Source organism: Dreissena polymorpha, chromosome 1, assembly GCF_020536995.1.
Source record: "Dreissena polymorpha isolate Duluth1 chromosome 1, UMN_Dpol_1.0, whole genome shotgun sequence".
Classification (NCBI taxonomy): Eukaryota; Metazoa; Mollusca; class Bivalvia; order Myida; family Dreissenidae; genus Dreissena; species Dreissena polymorpha.
Genome location: NC_068355.1, coordinates 66,331,139 through 66,351,537, shown reverse-complemented (window position 1 = coordinate 66,351,537; position 20,399 = coordinate 66,331,139). Strand labels below are relative to the sequence as shown.

Below are 20,399 nucleotides of genomic sequence, written 5' to 3'. Positions count from 1 at the left end.
AATTATACCAAAACGATCAATGAGAAAACAGTTAACATATATCGGTTACGGTTGTTTACTTCAATTTCAGACAGTTAGTTTATAAACGAATACTTAATATCTTGTCATCGTCGTGAGCATTCAGGGCTCCCCCTGGCCCAAAAATTTCTGTAGCAAACATTTTAGCCAAATGGATTTTTTTGTAGCCAAATTTTAGAAACTGTAGCCAAAGTATTAGCAAAGCATTCGGAACCGCTCGTTGTAATTATAGGCTACAGTAGTGTAAAAGAAGAAACTAAACAAAGAAGCTTTAATATGTTTATTACTATAATCATCATGTGTGCATAACAAAAGAAACACAGTTGTGCATCAAAGTACACATTAGTCATAGCCGACACTACAGCCGCTTCACTTTTGGATATTGCTGCAGCCTGCGCATTTGTCATGGATGTTTTCAAACTAGACGCTTGTGAGGCCTCTTTGTGATCTGAAATAAACAAAATCAAATATGCTAAATTTCAAAACAAAAAGCTCATTTTGAAAAGTGTCAATATATATTTATTATGAACATAAATTATTATTGTTATTTTTAATATATTATTAATAATATAAAAAATATTCATGTATATACATTTTAATATTAATGATTGTCATTCTTTTTTATTACATTTAGATTTTTCGTGTTTTGAAATGTCTTTTTTCAACATACTACACCCAGAAGTGAATGAAGTTGATATTTGAAACTGTATGCATATTTTGCAATACATAGTTTTTGATTTTGCATTATAATCTAACCACATGAATTCCTAAATCCAAACATCTTTAAATGATCTTTAATCAGATTTGGTTTTTTTTTTAGACTGCGTCATTAGATTCATCAGAGTCCAAAGGACGCTTATTGCCTATGGTCGCCATTATGGCAGTCACAATTTCCAACACCTTCGCCGTAAATGTCAAGGGTTTTTAACCAGGTTTTCCGAACTAAAAAACTGGTTATTAGATTGGCGAATGCGGGCGGGCTGGCTGGCGGGCTGGCGGAACAAGCTTGTCCGGGCCATAACTATGTCGTTCATTGTCAGATTTTAAAATCATTTGGCACATTTGTTCACCATCATTGGACGGTGTGTCGCGCGAAATAATTACGTCGATATCTCCAAGGTCAAGGTCACACTTTGAGTTCAAAGGTCAAAAATGGCCATAAATGAGCTTGTCCGATCCATAACTATGTCGTTCATTGTCAGATTTTAAAATCATTTGGCACATTTGTTCACCATCATGGGACGGTGTGTCGCACGAAATAATTACGTCAATATCTCCAAGGTCAAGGTCACACTTTGAGTTCAAAAGTCAAAAATGGCCATAAATGAGCTTGTCCGAGCCATAACTATGTCGTTCATTGTCAGATTTTAAAATCATTTGGCACATTTGTTCACCATCATTGGACGGTGTGTCGCGCGAAATAATTACGTCGATATCTCCAAGGTCAAGGTCACACTTTGAGTTCAAAGGTCAAAAATGGCCATAAATGTCCCTTGAGACATAACCTTCATATTTGGTATGCATGTGTATATGGACAACGCCTTTCCATACGCACACAAATTTTGACCGTCCGTCCGTCCGTCCGTGTGTCCGTCCGAAAACTTTAACGTTGCTCATAACTTTTGCAATATTGAAGATAGCAACTTGATATTTGCCATGCATGTGTATCTTATGAAGCTGCACATTTTTAGTGGTGAAAGGTCAAGGTCATCCTTCATGGTCAAAGGTCAAAAAAAATAAATTCATGTGCATCTCATGGAGCTGCACATTTTGAGTGGTGAAAGGTCAAGGTCATCCTTCAAGGTCAAAGGTCATTTTTTTTTTTTTTTTTTTTCACCATCAAATTACCAGTCTGCCAAAGGCTACAACAAACCTCTACTTACAAAGTTCTCATTTTTAACCAGGTTTTCCGAAGGAAAAAACTGGTTATTTGATTGGCGAATGCGGGCGGGCTGGCGGGCGGGCGGAACAAGCTTGTCCGGGCCATAACTATGTCGTGCATTGTCAGATTTTAACATCATTTGGCACATTTGTTCACCATCATTTGACGGTGTGGCGCGCAAAATAATTACGTCGATATCTCCAAGGTCAAGGTCACACTTTAAGTTCAAAGGTCAAAAATGGCCATAAATGAGCTTGTCCTGGCCATAACTATGTCATTCATTGTGAGATTTTAAAATCATTTGGCACATTTGTTCACCATCATGGGACGGTGTGTCGCACGAAAGAATCACGTCAATATCTCCAATGTCAAGGTCGCCACGACTAAAAATATATTTTTTTTAAAAACAAACTTACAAAGGGGTTAATTTTGTTTGTTCATTTCAAAAGTTCAGTTTGAGTTTTCTCCCTTTATCAGATTTGTTTTTCACAATGAAAACCTGGTTTTGTGACAATTTTGTCCCTTGTATACCCCTTCATCTATCGTCATTCACAATTGTAACGCATTAAGCCTTTAATCATTACAAACATTACGAACTTCTCGAAATTAAAATCAATTATTAACTTCTTTACTTACGTTCATTGTGTGACTAAGTTGATAATTCGCTAACGGCTTTTACTCAAATTGATTGGAATCGGCAGCAATCTTTAATCAGATGTTATTGTTTATTTAAGCTGATAAGATCGACGGTTACACCAGTCAGTTTCCTTTGTCTCGATATCCGGTTTCTGACAGGTGTTAATGCAGACTGCGAATCAATTTTGCGGGTCAATAATACGGCGATGTATTGAAGCACACAGTCTAAAGCTGAAAGAGTTTACTATCTGGAATGGCATTTGTCAGGAAAATAATTGTTTGGCAAAAACGTCCAGCAAACAATTTTTTTCCTGACAAAAATCGTTCACCGTACGTTTTCGCCAAACGATTATTTTATTCGCCGAATTTGCTAAATTTTCGCCATTGGCGAATCTGGCGAACGGCAGCGGAAGCCCTGAAGATTTTTTTTCCCGAATTTGAGCCGGCCCAAATAACATTTGAGGCGGTCAAATCGGCCGCCGGCCGCCTCCTAATGAAAACGCTGCATACTGTTAAATTACTGTTAACATTATTATATTATGTTGGTAATCTGGTTAATCAAGTGGAAAAAATGTTATTTATATAAAAATTAATCTTACTAAGACTTATGAAGGTACTTATTGTTATTTATGTATTAACATACTTCAAGTAATAAAAATATAGTCAATGCCATTATTCATTAATGAAGTAAGGTTCCTTAAGTGATTGTTCTTATTAATAAAGTTGGAATAATCGGCCTTTTTCACCGCAATAAAGTGGCGACAACTTTTGTTAGGCCAGTGAAAACCCTGAATATAGTATCAATACAAGGAAAACATTATTTTATTACATTATTATGCCCCCCTGCGAAGAAGAGGTGGTATATTGCTTTGCTCATGTCGGTCGGTCTGTCGGTCCGTCCACCAGGTGGTTGTCAGATGATAACTCAAGAACGCTTGGGCCTAGGATCATGAAACTTTATAGGTACATTGATCATAACTCGCAGATGACCCCTATTGATTTTGAGGTCACAAGGTCAAAGGTCAAGGTCACGGTGACCGGAAAAAGTAAAATAGTTTCCGGATGATAACTCAAGAACGCTTAGGCCTAGGATCATGAAACTTCATAGGTACATTGATAATGACTGGCAGATGACCCCTATTGATTTTCAGGTCACTAGGTCAAAGGTCAAGGTCACAATGACCCGAAATAGTAAAATGGTTTCCGGATGATAACTCAAGAATGCTTATGCCTAGGATCATGAAACTTCATAGGTACATTGATCATGACTCGCAGATGACCCCTATTGATTTTCAGGTCACTAGGTCAAAGGTCAAGGTCACGGTGACCCGAAATAGTAAATTGGTTTCCGGATGATAACTCAAGAACGCTTATGGCTACGATCATGAAACTTCATAGGTAGATTGATCATGACTGGCAGATGACCCCTATTGATTTTCAGGTCACTAGGTCAAAGGTCTAGGTCACGGTGACCCGAAATAGTAAAATGGTTTTCATATGATAATTCAAGAACACTTATGGCTAGGATCATGAAACTTCATAGGTACATTGATCATGACTCAAAGATGACCCCTATTGATTATCAGGTCACTAGGTCAAAGGTCAAGGTCACAGTGACAAAAAACATTTCACACAATGGCTGTCACTACAACGAGAGCCCATATGGGGGGCATGCATGTTTTACAAACAGCCCTTGTTTAGTGAAATTTGCATATTATTTAAGTGTTATACATGCTTTTACTAAACTTATGCATTGAGTTCTGAATTTCACAATTTGTACAAGTTCGCGACTCGTTTTTCACAATTTTCAGAAGTTCGCGACTAATTTTTTTCACAATTTTGAAAAGTTCGCGTCTCATTTTTCACATAGTGAGGGGGCCATAAAAACAGGACTGCTTTTTAAAATCAGGAAAAAAAGCCCTGAATTAAGACAACTTATATGATGTGTGGTCACATAACAATGATAGTAATCCAAAGTTTCAAACTGCAAATTGATATCAAAGGTAACAGGTACAGTACAGCCAAAGCGGCACAAACATAATCCGCGGCTACGCCACGGCCAGATTATTAGTCCGCGGCGGCCGAATCGTGTGTTCACGCGGCGTATCGCCGTGGCACTCGGCATCGATCCGCGCAACGACGCCGAGTCTGTATTAACCTCGCGTACTTTCGCGGAGTAAATCCGCCGCATACGTACGCGGCGGATCGAGTGAAAAGATATCCACCTACATGTACATACATGTATGTGTAGCGTAGAATTAATTACGCGCAACTGTTTATGTTTCGTTCGATTATCATTATTAAATTTGTAATCCGAAACACACTTCCGAATTTTAATGCCAACGCGTCCTTTGGCAAATTCTAGCGTCAAATAAACAGTCCTAAAATATCCTTTGTTTCATAAAAAGCGCGCAAAAATTATGCAGACATGTAGAACGTCGTTTGGAAAGTTTTGGTGTATTTTGTGTTGTATAAATACATGAACATCACAATCGCGTGTTCAATGGAGAAAAAAAACGCCCTGATTAGACGTTATTTCATCATCTCTATAAATAGTAACAAATGCCAAAATGTATTTGATACTTAAGGAAATATCGAGAATGTTTGTGTATCGTAAATATTTATCAGCATTTGCTTTAAAACTGGAATATACGGGATTATCGGGTAATTAGTAGCGATATTAACTGTATAATATGAACAAAATAAAACGTGTTTATATACGCATATTTAAACAATAGTTATAAAAAGCTGATAATTAACAAAACTACAAATATGTCGTCACCGTCTTGATTATTGATGTGGCTTCAAACTGCTAATTTTCTCAGCTAAAATATAATAGCGGAATCAACATGCAATTTATTTATAAATCCACCATATGCTGGAGCCTTGACCACTTGTATGTGCGAAAACATAATTACATGACCTTGTTTATGTGTGAAATACATACGCTACGGGCGGGAAACAAACTTAATAATTGGCCAGATACATTAACTATGCTTACATGTATATGCTTATACAATCCGCGCACAATAAATTTATTATGATTTTTATTATTATTATAATTGTTCTTTCAAAATTTGTTAACTACATGTAACTAATAATTTTTAAAAGATTTTTTATTTCATGATGCGCATCGACTCGGCATCATGTCGCGGATCGCGGCATGCCTCGGCGGACAGATGCGAAGTTTCGCGGCGAAATGCGACTTGCCGCCGCATACTGACGCGGCTTCAACGACTGACGCGGCATCGACTCGGTTCGCCTTGCCGCCGCGGATCGCGAAATACGTTTGTTCCGCTTTGGCTGTACTGTATTGTGTTTTAGGTTGATTGAATTCGATTTTATAGATAAACTTGAGACATATTCTTTTGACATGAAATTTTAATCAGGAAGAACACTGAGCTGTACATTTGTTTCCCATAAAAAGCTCAGAGCATTCATGAAGAACTACGGTATGTGTACAGTTGTTTGGTTTACAACAGATAGCTAAGGACTCCTTGTAGTATTTCAACGTATACATCACGCATTCAGTAATTTTAACATTAAACCTCGAAAGACAAATGTCTTTTCTATTAGAGCATGCCAGCTTTTTAAATTTTTTGACAAATATTCTTTTTTTACAGTGCAAGTTTCATGATATACTGATTCAGCCATTACCAGATCATCTTGGTCTTTATCTGATTATATGTGTAAAGTGTGTGGGGTTTTCGTAAGACAGCAACAGATAGGTAATCATGTAGTAAATCTTACTCAGTGACGACATTTTGGTGTTTAAATAAAAAAGAAGTCATAATCATCACGAAGATTTATGCTGAAATAATTTGAATGCACTGGGAAATTCTATTAAGAAAAAAAATTGATTAAAACACTTTCTGAGAGCTCATAAGGTTTAATTGATAAAAATGATTGGCAAAACGAATACTGTAAATCATAGAGATTCTTGAACTAGGATCACAGACAAACATAGCAGATACACAATTAATATTATTATTATAACTGCAAAAAACAGCAGATATGAAGTTCAATGAGGTTTCATTGACCAAAAAAAGTTGGGAAAACAAAAACAGTAGATCACAGAAAATCATTGACTAGGATCACAGATTAATTAATATCATGGACAATATATATATAGTTGACATAATGGACATAATTTATATATATATATATATATATATATATATATATATATATATATATATATATATATATATATATATGCATAAAACAGCATTCATATTGCAAAGAAAAAAAAGTACATGTAACAATTAAGTGAATATATATATAGTTGACATAATGGACATAATTTTTATATATATATATATATATATATATATATATATATATATATATATATATATGCATAAAACAGCATTCATATTGCAAAGAAAAAAAAGTACATGTAACAATTTAGTGAAACTTTAAATCATAGACGATTATTGACTATGATCACCTTACATAACAGACAATAGATAATATATATATTGTTCGTAGATTTGCAAAAACGAATTCATTTAAATGGTATTTTATTTTCATTACTTGATACAAAACTCTTTGGAAATTTTGAACTTAATAATTTATCTGTATTGTCAGCATTGATTTTTTTACAAACTGCCATAAACAAGTACTGGGACTCGATGACTTGCAAATGTACGAGTTCGAAAATTGAAAGGAGTCCAAAATTTTTTTAGCTCATCTATTTTTTGAAAAAAAATTATGAGCTATTGTCATCACCTTGGCGTCGGTGTTGGCGTCGGCGTCCTGTTAAGTTTTGCGTTTAGGTCCACTTTTCTCAGAAAGTATCAATGCTATTGCATTCAAACTTGGTACACTTACTAACTATCATGAGGGGACTGGGCAGGCAAAGTAAGATAACTCTGGCGTGCATTTTGACAGAATTATGTGCCCTTTTTATACTTAGAAAATTGAAAATTTTGGTTAAGTTTTGCGTTTAGGTCCACTTTTCTCAGAAAGTATCAATGCTATGGCATTCAAACTTGGTACACTTACTTACTATTATGAGGGGACTGGGCAGGCAAAGTTAGATAACTCTGGCGTGCATTTTGACAGAATTATGTGCCCTTTTTATACTTAGAAAATTGAAAATTTGGTTAAGTTTTGTGTTAAGATCAGAGCTCCAGATAAGGATTTCGTCTAAAGGGTATTTCACCCCCTGATATTATTGTCAATGCGTATTTTACTCCTTTGTTTCAGCCATAAAGGGTTAGAAATATTTAGGGGTATTTTCCATTTCCATAGAAAACGGAAAAAGTAAAAGGCGTGTTTAATCTAGAAATAGTATTATTATTTGTTATTTATATTTTTAACTGCAAACAGAATATATTTAAAAAGACGATATGAACAGACTTTTTTTTATAAATATTCCCGCAAGTTGCTTAAAACGTCCCTTTTCGATCCACAAGCATGATGGGCCGCCATTTTTATTACAAGCTTATTTTGATTGACTTACTTTTGATTCAAAGGTTACCTTACACTAAAAACTTAACTGGATTATTGTTAAACCAGTTACGCACTTTAATCGATTTAAAATACGTACCAAGATTTGTAAAGCGTTTTGTTACGTACTGGGCCGATTTTTAATGCGTTTTTTTATTTTTTCAATGCGTAAATACGCAGATACGCCTCTTATCTAGAGCTCTGGTTAAGATCCACTTTATTCCTACAGTATCAAAGCTATTGCTTTCATACTTGCAACACATATTAACTATCATAAGGGGACTGTGCAGGCAAAGTAATGTAACTCTGACTGGCATTTTGACAGAATTATGTGCCCTTTTTATACTTAGAAAATTGAAAATTTGGTTAAGTTTTGTGTTTTGGTCCACTTTACCCCTAAAGTATCACAGATATTGCTTTCATACTTGGAACACTCGCAAACTATCATAAGGGTACAGTAAAAGGACAAGTTGCATAACTCTGGTTGTCATTTTTACGGGATTATGGCCCTTTTTTGACTTAGTAACTTTGAATATATGGTTAAATTTTGTGTTTCGATCCACTTTACTTCTAAAGTATCAAGGCTATTAAGGCTATTGCTTTCAAACTTCAAATACTTTCATGCTATCATGAGGTTACTGTACCTGGCAAGTTGTATTTTACCTTGACCTTTGAATGACCTTGACTCTCAAGGTCAAATTATTAAATTTTGCTAAAATTGCCATAACTTCTTTATTTATGATTAGATTTGATTGATACTTTGACAAAACTACTCTTACCTGACATACCACAATAGACTCCACCCAAACCATCCCCTGTGCCCTCCCCCCCCCCCTAATTTTTTTTTTTTTAAGATCATCTCACAAATGACCACCACACCCTCACACTATACCCCCCCCACCCCACCCCCCCCCAATTTTTTTTTTAAACGGTTAAAAAACACAAATATTTATTTTTATTATTTTATGTTTGAAATACCGTCCAACCATCGCACCCGAACCCCCCCCCCCCTCCCCCCCCACTCCCCCCCCCCATAATTTTTTTTGTTTTTTTTTTCGCATTTTTGAAAGATAATGTAATAAATTCCACACCCCCACACTATACACCCCTCTTCACTCCGCCCCTCCCTCCTTTGTGATTGAAAATGAGAGTCGCTTCACCTTTAAAAAGAAAATAGATGAGCGGTCTGCACCCGCAAGGCGGTGCTCTTGTTTTAAATATTAAAGTAACCTGTTACAGAAATTTGTAAAACTGTGTTCTTTACACTTAAGCTGTTGAAAACCCGCATACTGATTATTAGTAAGTTATTCTGCAATAACTCAAGAAAAAACTTGTCAACACTGTAGAAGTCACATTTCATGCCCAATCTTCATGTTACCTTGTCAAAATGTTTGTCTTAATGATATGTTGGTTGAGTTCAAAAGTGGTTTCGGTCCGTTGAAAAACATGGTCGCCAGTGGGCGGGTGGTTTTCCTAATTTGGCTATAGAGAAACCTTGTAAACACTCTAGAAGTCACAATTTTTGCCCAATCATCATGAAAGTTGGTCAAAACATTGGTTTTATTGATATCTCGGACAAATTCGAAAATGGTCCAGATTGGTGAAAAAACATGGTGGCCAATGGGCGGGGCATTTTTCTCTATTTGTATATAGTGAAAACATGTGAACACTCTAGAATTCACATTTTTGGCCCAATTTTCATGAAATTTGGTCAAAACATTGTTTCCTTGATATGAGAGTTGAGTTCGAAAATGGTTCCGGTCAGTTGAATAACATGGCTGCCAGGGGGGGGGGGGGGCAGTTTTCCTTTTTTGGCTATAGAGAAACCTATACACTCTAGAAGTCACAATTTTTACCCAATCATCATGAAAGTTGGTCAAAACATTGGTTTTATTGATAGGTCACAATTTTGTTTCAGATTTTATGAATCTTGGTCATAATATATTTATTTTTGTAAGCAAAGTTTGATGTTTTGTTAGGGGGGGTCAACTCAAAATATAGGTCACCAGGTCAAATCTTACAAAAACAAAATCACTCCATATGCCAGAGTTTTGGTTCAATAATGATGAAACTTGACCAGGATGTTTGTCTGGACAATATCTAGGTCAAGTTTGACTTTTGGTAAAGATTGAATGAACCGACTCCTTTCAGGTGAGCGAACTAGGGCCATCTTGGCCCTCTTGTTATAGTTTAATCTTGCTTGCCAGATAATAAGCTATCATAACCTCAGTAAGCTTTTCTTTCATAGCGACATAAATAGCTCACATTTACGCAATGTTATCTCAATTTGAAACTTTGCAATTAGTAACAGCAGATGCACGATTGGTAGATAAATCAACAAGCGAGACAACTTGTTCATCCTTAAAATTATGCACTGCAGTTGTCTTTCAGAGTTTCTTGTTGATACTTCAAAAACCAATACGTCAAAATGATTGTGCGTCAAATGGGACGCAAATTAAAAAATATGACTGGTCCTGATTGGCATTTTATACATATTTGAAGCAGAATATCGCGTCCCGTAATACCCTGCAGCCCATGTACATGTAAAATGATAAGTTACATTTACTTTTAAGGTATTGTGTCACTTAATTATTTGATAAAATATAATTAAAATTTTACAAAATCTTATGAACATGTGTATAAGTGCAGGGTTTTTTATCTGAGTTTGGGGAAAGGGCCTGGCCTTTTTTGAGTGGAAAAAAGCGCACGAAACGCCGGATTTTGGGGAAAATAAGGAAAGTCTTAAATAATCAATTTAACATATTTTACTGTTTTAAAACCAATTCAAGGCAACAGATAATTTAATTATGCAATATTTGTTCTATTTTCTACACTGGATCAGATTAACATATATTTTAAGGGTTACAAAAAAATATTTTTATTATATTTTTGGAATTGGGATTTTTTTTTTAATTGGGAAAAAGACAATCAGATTTGCATTGGGAATGGGGCCAATATTCGGACCTTTGGCATAGGGCGGAAAACGCCTGATAGAGCACGTTAAATAAGTTGACATATTTATTATAATTTATTTTTATTTACTAGATAAAAATGTTTTTTTAATATTTCATCATTTGAATTGTCAAAATCCCATATATATGGGCCTCCCCATCTCGTTATAAAAAGAGATGTATAGTTAGCACGGAATTACTTTTAGAATTGAACATAAATAATGAGTGTACATACTAGATTCATTAACCATGATTTGCCATCACCAATCTGTTTAGATTGCATAGTTATGTTATTATGATAACTCCGCGAAATAAAGATTATGAGAACTACGGGAAATAAAGATAATACAATTAAACAACCATTCACTCGATTTATCAGCCCTTATTAAGAATTATATATCAATTATAATAAAACTCATTTAAAATTTCCCTAATAAGATATGACATGATTCCAACAGAGACAATTCATGATTGTCTACGCATTATTTTATCATCTGTGCAACAGTGCATAATATCTGATAGCGATTTAACACACAAAAAGAATTGATTTTGTTTTAATTACAACGCAGAAGTGACAATTATAGTGTGTTTACAAATGATATATTGGCAAATAATGTAATTCATAAAACAATATGCAATATGACATTCAAATTTGCATCTCTTTACAAGGAATTATGGAGCTCATTTGAATAAAATTATTAAAATGTTCTTTACTATTAAGAACTTACCATGCATAAACAACTTCTCATTGCAATTAATTTTTATGTGTTGATTCTGTTGAAATAAAATTGTCTAATTGTGGACATTTTAAAGAAGACGTTAATGAAATTCTTCTGATTGACTACTATTTTCCAACTGTAAATTTCTTAGAAAGTTTCAATTGTTGGACATATATTGGACAACTCAATTTAGTACACCCCCGGAAACTCAATATGATGTAAAAAGGTTGGACGTGCTTGAAAAAGTTGATACCATTTTCACTGGCATACCTTTAAAGAAATGTGTTAATAAAGTGCTCAAAAGGGTACAAATCCCTGCATCGTCGACTTCAAATAGCCATATTTCAATAAATCCTGAAAAATAATAACCAGGATTTTTAGCTCACCTGATTGCTAAGGTGAAGTTTTGTGACCGGTCTTTGTCCATGGTCCATCCGTCGTCCGTCTGTCCACATTTGTTCGTAAGCACTCTAGAGGCCGCATTTATAGTCCGATCTTCACGAAACTTGGTCAGAAGATTTGTCCCAATGATATCTTGATCGAGAGTGATACTGGGTCATGCTGGGTCAAAAACTAGGTCACTAGGTCAAAAAAAGAAAAACCTTGTAAACATGTCTCTCCATGTAACTTTGTCAAAATGTTTGTCTTAATAATAAAGGTTGAGTTCAAAAGTGGTTCTGGTCCGTTGAAAAACATGGCTGCCAGTTTTTTAATTTGGCTATAGAGAAACCTTGTAAACACTCTAGAAGTCACAATTTTTGCCCAATCATCATGAAATAAGTCAAAACAGTGGTTTTATTGATATCTTGGACGAGTTCCAAAATGGTCCAGATCGGTGAAAAAACATGGCCGCCAGTGGGCGGGGCATTTTTCTCTTCATGTATATAATGAAAACATGTGAACACTAGAAGTCACATTTTTGGCACAATTTTCATGAAATTTGGTCAGAACATTTGTTTCCTTGATACGAGAGTTGAATTCGAAAATGGTTCCGGTCAGTTGAATAACATGGTTGCCGTGGGGGGGGGGGGGGGGGGCAGTTTTCTTATATTTATATAGAAAAAAAACTTGTGAACACTCTAGAAGTCACATTTTTTGCCCAATCAGCATGAAACTTGGTGAAAAGATTGGTTTTATAGATATTTCAGATGAGTTTGCAAATGGTTCCAATAGGTCAAAAAACATGGCTGCCACGGGGGTGGGGCAGTTTTCCTTATGGGACAGTCCGACTACATGTATATAGAGAGAAACCTTGTGATCGAACACTATAGAAGTCACATATTTTGCCTAATCATTGTGAAACTTAGTCAATACATTGGTTTTATTGATTTCTTGGACAAGTTGGAAAATGGCCCAGATCGGTGAAACACACTTTTTAGCTCACCTGATTGCTCAGGTGAGATTTTAGGATTGGTCTTTGTCTACTGTCAAAGTTGCTGAAAGATCTCAGTCAAGTTTGATGATGAGCAAAATTACATAATGAATGCCATAATTATTGCCCTTAGATTGTCCTAAATTTTATTATATTATACAAAATTCTTGTAAACACTCTAGAGGTCACAATTTTGGTCATAATATTTATTTTTGTAATCAAAGTTTGATGTTTGGTAAGGGGGGTCAACTCAAAATATAGGTCACCATTTTATATCTTACAAAAACCAAAACACTCCATATGCCAGAGTATTGGTTCAATAATGATAAAACTTGACCAGGATGTTTGTCTGGTCAATATATAGGTCAAGTTTGGCATTAGGTAAACATTGAATGAACCAACTCCTCTCAGGTCAGCGAACTAGGGTCATCTTGGTCCTCTTGTTCTAACATACATGATAATGCCCCTTTTGCATATACCAACAGGTATTTTAATAAAACAATGCCTTAAACAATAAAAGAACTTGAATTACTTGCCCTACCGAAATTCAGGAAAATTTATCAGAAACTTTTGCAAGCACGTCCAACTTTTCACATCATATCGGGTTCTGGGGGGTGTTATATGTAGTTTGAGACAACCCCACAATCTTGAAAATGGGTAACCACATGTGCGTTATTCACTAAATCACGTGTTGCAGCCCTAACGCTTATTTTTTTATGGTACACACAGGAGAGCATTCTTACTTTTGTAAAGGACATGCTTTACTACAATATTACAGCAATGAACATTATATTTACAAACAAAATCTGCAAAATTCACTAAACCATTTGTCTGCACTTAACGTCTCGTCACAAAAACGGTGAGTACTACATAACGTGACCTTGTTTTGCTTTCGAAAAAAGAAAAAGTTGTTGAAATTGACACACATCAACAGAAACATGAATAGACTGAAAATGAAAGCCTTATTGCTTCAATCCAAAGAAAACTATCAATTAGAATATCATAAATAAAAGTGTTTTGCAAAACACTTTTAACCTATCCGTCACTGACTAAAATCCGTGCTATACCAATCAACTGTATCGTGATAGCGTTAGTAAACCAAAATATCATCTACAAATAAATAAATAATAATTCGATTTTATTAGTAAGTAATATTCAGTAGTTACATACTTCTTGAAAATCAAGAGTTAAGGGAAATGCTCACTGGTTGAAAATATTAATAAAAGTACCCTTATAAAAGGTAAGATAGTGGCATCTTCCGCCATGCTTATGGTTCTTATTTTTTTAGATTGGAGACAACATTTTAAAAATGGGTGGCTATAGAACATAATTATTAACCCAGCGAGAACCCAGGTGCCATTCAAACGCCATTCAAACTTTATGGCATCTTCAAAGTATCTCAGTGCGATTCAAAATGCACTTAAATATATAAGAATTTCCATGTTAATCATTTGATTTTTATCAAATATCATAAAATACAGATTATAGCTGTTTGTAAATTAACACATCTTAAGCATTAAAATCATTGAGAATGGCTGACTAATTAAGCAAAATTTCATATGACTGCAGACATTCCCAAAAGTGTCGGACCGTCGGACCTGACCAAGGTTTTAAAGACAGGTCCGATTGAAAATGCCATGTTGCCGGTCCGAATGTCCGGGAAATAATTCAAGAAGAAAAGTTGATTTATTTTTATAGAATTAGTTCCAGTGTGAGATCATTTGAGAACGAATATTCCTGGGCATTCCGGAAATTTGCGCTTGGTACCAATTTCGTTCGGTCTTTTATTTATCGATTTCTAATTGGTTAGCGGCTGGCAAAGAATGAACGGTAACTGACGAAACCTCTTCGCTACTTTCTGAAAATCTTACGATTCTGCGAAATGCTGCTAATGTCCGCCATCTTGAAATTTTAAGTGATCGATTTTTAGCAATGTTAAGCACTGCAGTAGCATATTGTAAAGCATTATGTTAACCAAATTATATATTGATTACATATTTGCTAGGTTACTGGTTACTCGTTTACATTTTCTACAATCAAACGATATGTATAAAGCACATTTTATTATATGTGCAAAGCATGTACATGTTATCGGACTGTCGTATTCGGATACAGTATGATTAGTCAATTTTAATTTATTTTCGACGTTCTTTATAACATTTTTATAGAATTACGATACACATGCGGTGATACGGATGGTATGGTTTATAATATTTCGCATTGTAGTCACCAGAAATTGCAACTTGAAATACTACAAAAAAAGTACAATATAAAGCTAGGTCACGGGGGTGTCCCCCATCGGGACCCGTTGGGGTCCTGCGGTCCCAGACCCCTAGCTTAATTTTCCGGATTTCAAATTTGGGTCAATTGACACCCCTGGAATTAAGAAAACAAATATGTAACCATACAACTTATGGACTTAGGAAAACAACCAACACTTAGTATTAATTGAGCATCTGAGTTGTTGCCGAACGACATAACACTTAACTTCGCAAATATATAAATACGATATATATGTTTGTACATTGATGTTTCGGTCCTATGAATCCCAGTCCAGTCCTGCAAGTTATCTAAGACTACCGGATGGATGTCCTGAGGACTTAAAATACTTTTGGAAATGTCTGTGACTGCATACTGGTATGCGACATAAACACCTAATCTGAGATGTCTTCCTTATAACTCAGAATAAGCCTAGAGCTGGCAAGTTGTATCTCTAATCATTTAACATGAATGTTAAAAAAACTTCATACACATTGCCATATAAACTGGATCCCCAGGCCATATCTGTGGTGATTGTGACCACATACCAAGCTGATATTCTTGGTTTGGTGGTCACATGACCATAAGATGAATCTAGGGGTTTTGTAAACTGACCCTCTCTTAAAGCAATGTGGTAAAAAAAAATCCCAATTAAAAAAAATATATATCGCAATTTGTAAAAAAAAGAGGATTTTCTATATAAATGATGATTATTATCTCAATTTTATTAGGCCCCCCCTTCAAAGAAGAGGGGTTATACTATTTTTGCACATGTCTGTCTGTCCATCGGTCGGTTGGTCGGTACGTCCTGACGGTCCACCAAATGGTTTTGGGATGATAACTCAAGAACAATGCCTAGGATCATAAATCTTCAAAGGTCAGGTCACAGTGACTCTAAACAGTAAAATGGTTTCCAGATGATAACTGAAGAACGCTTAGGCCTAGGATCATGAACTTCATAGGTACATTGATCATGACTGGCAGATGACCCCTATTGATTTTAAGGTCAAAGGTCAAGGTCACAGTGACAAAAACGGAATCACACAATGGCTGCCACTACAACTGACAGCCCATTTGGGGGGCATGCATGTTTTACAAACAACCCTTGTTTTAATTACATCTAACAAAGTATGTGACTATATTAAAGTTATATGATTTTATTCTTATAATTTGACTTATTAAAAAGTGTTATATTAAATTATATTTTCCCAAATCATTTGACTTTTTGTGCAGAACAATTCCTGATCCTGAAGTAGCAATTTTCCAAAATTGCTTAAAAAACGACTACATTGTATTCTAGTGTGTTGTGACTTTGTTTGAATCATTGTGTTTTGCATAAGTTTTGAAGCCAGTACAAAACAAACTTAGTTTTCAGCAAATACTTTTTTTGGTGCAAAAGTTTATTTTGTGATTTATTATTTTAATTGGCATTTAAGTTATGGTTACATGTATGTTATGTTAATTTCCATGTATACATGTATATATATATATATAAGCTTTCATTTATTCAAAACTGCAACCGCAGCCGAGCGTTGGCACCCACTATGCGGCGCTCTTGTTGTATTTTATAGTTAAAATACTATTGAATACAATTTAATTATAAGTATATAAATATTTTGGTCACGCCTGACTGAAATCTTATCCTATTATAATATATAATTGATTTATTTTAGAGTTTGACTGAAGTGTTCAGATGCTTCATCTGTATGGAAAAATTGAGAGATGCCAGACTGTGTCCTCATTGTTCCAAACTCTGCTGCTATGCCTGCATAAGGGTATGTATGTCGCAGTTGGGAGTTAAAAGGGGCCAGGTTCTGGTAGTTGTCCCGGAGTAGCCTATGCAATCCATGGGACGACACTTTATTCTCATTCATTATGCCAAGTTTTCCCTGATTGATGCTCAGATTAAAACTCTGAATTACTGTTTGCCATGAACGCAACTTAAATGGATTACAATTTGTGAATATGTTTCTAGATATAACAAGTGTTAATTGGAAATTAACTTAAAATGCTATATTGCTCAGGGCTTTTTTCTTTATTTTGGCAAAGGGCCTGCCTTCCAAATTAGGGGACAAATTATTGACAAAACTGAAAAAGGGGAACACATTTATAATTGCTTACAAAGCCATATCTGCATTGCTAAATAATATTGACTTGGAGCAAACAAAATTAAAAGTTAAATGAATGCCATGACTGTTTTTGTGTGTTACAGAGATGGCTTACAGAGACGAGAATGCAGTGTCCACATTGTAGGTGGGTAAACAAATACTACAAGGTCTTCTTTAATACATTTTGACAACTTGTCATACATGAGAACCTTGTGATAGAATTGCATTTATTTGAAATAACAGAATTTGATCCATTCAATGTTTTATATTGCTACTCACTAAGAAGACTGTAATTATGCCCCCCTTCGAAGAAGAGGGGTATATTGCTTTGCTCATGTCAGTCGGTCTGTCGGTCGGTCGGTCGGTCCGTCCACCAGGTGGTTGTCAGACGATAACTCAAGAACGCATACGCCTAGGATCATGAAACTTCATGGGTAGATTGATCATGACTCGCAGATGACCCCTATTGATTTTGAGGTCACTAGGTCAAAGGTCAAGGTCACGTAGACCCGAAATAGTAAAATGATTTTCGGATGATAACTCAAGAACGCTTTTGCCTAGGATCATGACACTTCATAGGTACATTGATCGTGACCCGCAGATGACCCCTATTGATTTTCAGGTCACTAGGTCAAAGGTCAAGGTCACAGTGACAAAAATCGTATTCACACAATGGCTGACACTACAATGGACAGCCCATATGGGGGGCATGCATGTTTTACAAACAGCCCTTGTTTATTATTACTTTGACAAAACAACACCTGAATATCACAATGGATTCCACCCAAACAATACCCCCACGCCCCTACCAGAATCCTTTCCCCCCCCCCCCAACCTCACCCCCCCCCCAATTTTTTTTTCAAACATCCCACATGATACTCCCCCCCATCACTCCCCCCTACCCCCCCCCAATTTTTTTTAAACATCTAATAAATTGGCCCCACCCCACATTATACCCCCCTCTCACTCCCCCCTACCCCCCACCCCCCTTCCCCCCCCCAACCCCCTACCCCTCCATCCCCCCACCCCCCCTCGCCCCCCCCCCCCCCAATTTTTTTTTAAAACATCTTATAAAGAACCCCACCCACATTATACCCCCCTCTCACCCCTACCCCCCCCCCCACCCCCACCCCCCCCCCCTCAAAGAAATAATTTTTTTAACATCTTATAAATTACCACACCCCACATTATACCCCCCTCTCACCCCCCACCCCTACCCCCCCCACCCCCCCACCCCAATTTATTTTTAAACACATAATTAATTACCACACCCCACATTATATCCCCCTCTCAACCCCCCACCCCCCTCTCAACCCCACCCCCACTACCCCCCCCACCCCCGATCCCCCCCCAAAAAATACTCTTTTTTTAATTAAACATCTAATAAATGACCACACCCCATTATACCCCCCACCCACCCCCACCCCCCTCTACCCCCCAACCCCCCAAACATAAAAAAACAACATCTTATCAATTACCACCACACCCCACATTATACCCCCCCCTCTCACCCCCCAACCCCCCCCCCCCCTCACCCCCTACCCCCCCACCCCCTACCCCCCCAATTTTTTTTTTAAACATCTAATAAATTACCACCACCCCACATTATACACCCTCTCACCCCCCACCCCCACCCCAACCCCCCCCCCCTTTTTTTTAAACATCTTATAAATTACCACACCCCACATTATACCCCCCCTCCCACCACCCCTTACCCACCATTCTTTTTTTTTTAAACATCTAATAAAATTACCACACCCCACATTATATCTCCCTCTCAATCCCCCTACCCCCCCCCCCCCCCGGCCCCCCCCTTCAAAAGAATAAAAATATACCCCCCTCTCACTCCCCCCTTGATCATGACTGGCAGATGAGCACTTTTGATTTTCAGGTCACTAGGTCAAAGGTCAAGGTCACAGTGATTCGAAATAGTACAATGGTTTCCGGATGATAACTTACATTAGGTCAAAGGTCAAGGTCACAGTGACAAAAAACGTATTCACTTAATGGCTGCCACTATAACTGACAACCCATATGGGGGGCATGCATGTTTAATTATTATGGTTGTGTAAAATTATTTTTTGTTTTAAAATAAACTTGTTGTAAAATATAAATCAATATTAGTTATGATCTCACGTTAATGGTGTTGCATCCCTGTTTATGTGCCTTTCGATTGTATACATTAACTCCAGATGTGGTTGCATAAGGGAATTAAACATCTATTCACATATAACAATTGTTTATAACTTTTATTGCAATATATTTGCATGAATACACATGTATATTTGTGACAAGTGTAATTTGTATTTTATGTAAAATCAAGACAAGCCAACAAATATAAATTGCCTGCAACAAAAAGAACAATTGTATGTGAGGTAACTTTTTCTTAACAAAAACAGTACACATTCACACTTTTCCAATCATTGTCTGGTGTTTAGCACTTTCCCACTCAGAGGCAAAGTGAAAATTGCTATGTGCAAATAGCATAAAACCAGAACAGCCTGTGAGTAACTCGCAGTCTGTTCAGGTTGTATGCTGTTTGCTGCTCATCAGTATCTAAAGGTCGGAATTGAAGCCTTTTAAACTTCAATCAAGTAAGAAAGGTCTTTAATTTAATTTATCTTTCTAAGGACTACAAATGTGTAAAAATATGTATGTAAGTGTTAAAGGGTCAAAATCCAAAGTTTCTTATGTTTACAGGGCACCTCTGCACATGACTGACCTTGTGAACTGTCGCTGGGCGGAGGAAGTGACCCAGCAATTAGATCTGCTACAGCACACGATTCCACCGAAAAACAAGGGAGAGAATGACATGTATGAACCTTCATAATTAAAAAATTATTTGAGCCATTTGTTCTGAGAAAACTGAGCTTAATTGATGTAAGTCTGCAGTCTGCACAGGCTTATTAGGGAAGGCACTTTCCACTTAAACTGGATGTTTGGTTAGAAGAAACTTTCTTTGAAAAATATTTCCATAAAGGCAAAAGTTTTGCCCTAGAT

At 36.3% G+C, this 20,399-nt stretch overlaps 1 protein-coding gene and 1 long non-coding RNA gene across 4 annotated transcripts in view; both read left to right on the top strand.

The window, feature by feature from the left end:
• LOC127833134 (E3 ubiquitin-protein ligase TRIM37-like) overlaps window positions 1-20,399 on the top strand; it is a 101,677-nt gene that overhangs the window by 12,092 nt on the left and 69,186 nt on the right. For all 3 annotated transcript variants that reach the window (XM_052358371.1, XM_052358369.1, XM_052358370.1), the window contains exons 2-4: window positions 16,965-17,066; window positions 17,504-17,544; window positions 20,100-20,213. In XM_052358371.1, the coding sequence (XP_052214331.1) occupies window positions 16,965-17,066; window positions 17,504-17,544; window positions 20,100-20,213 (257 nt within the window). The remainder of the gene's footprint in view (window positions 1-16,964; window positions 17,067-17,503; window positions 17,545-20,099; window positions 20,214-20,399) is intronic.
• LOC127833445 (uncharacterized) lies at window positions 950-2,353 on the top strand. Its single transcript, XR_008027416.1, has 3 exons — window positions 950-1,143; window positions 1,306-1,487; window positions 2,132-2,353. It is a non-coding gene; the product is annotated as an uncharacterized LOC127833445 (long non-coding RNA).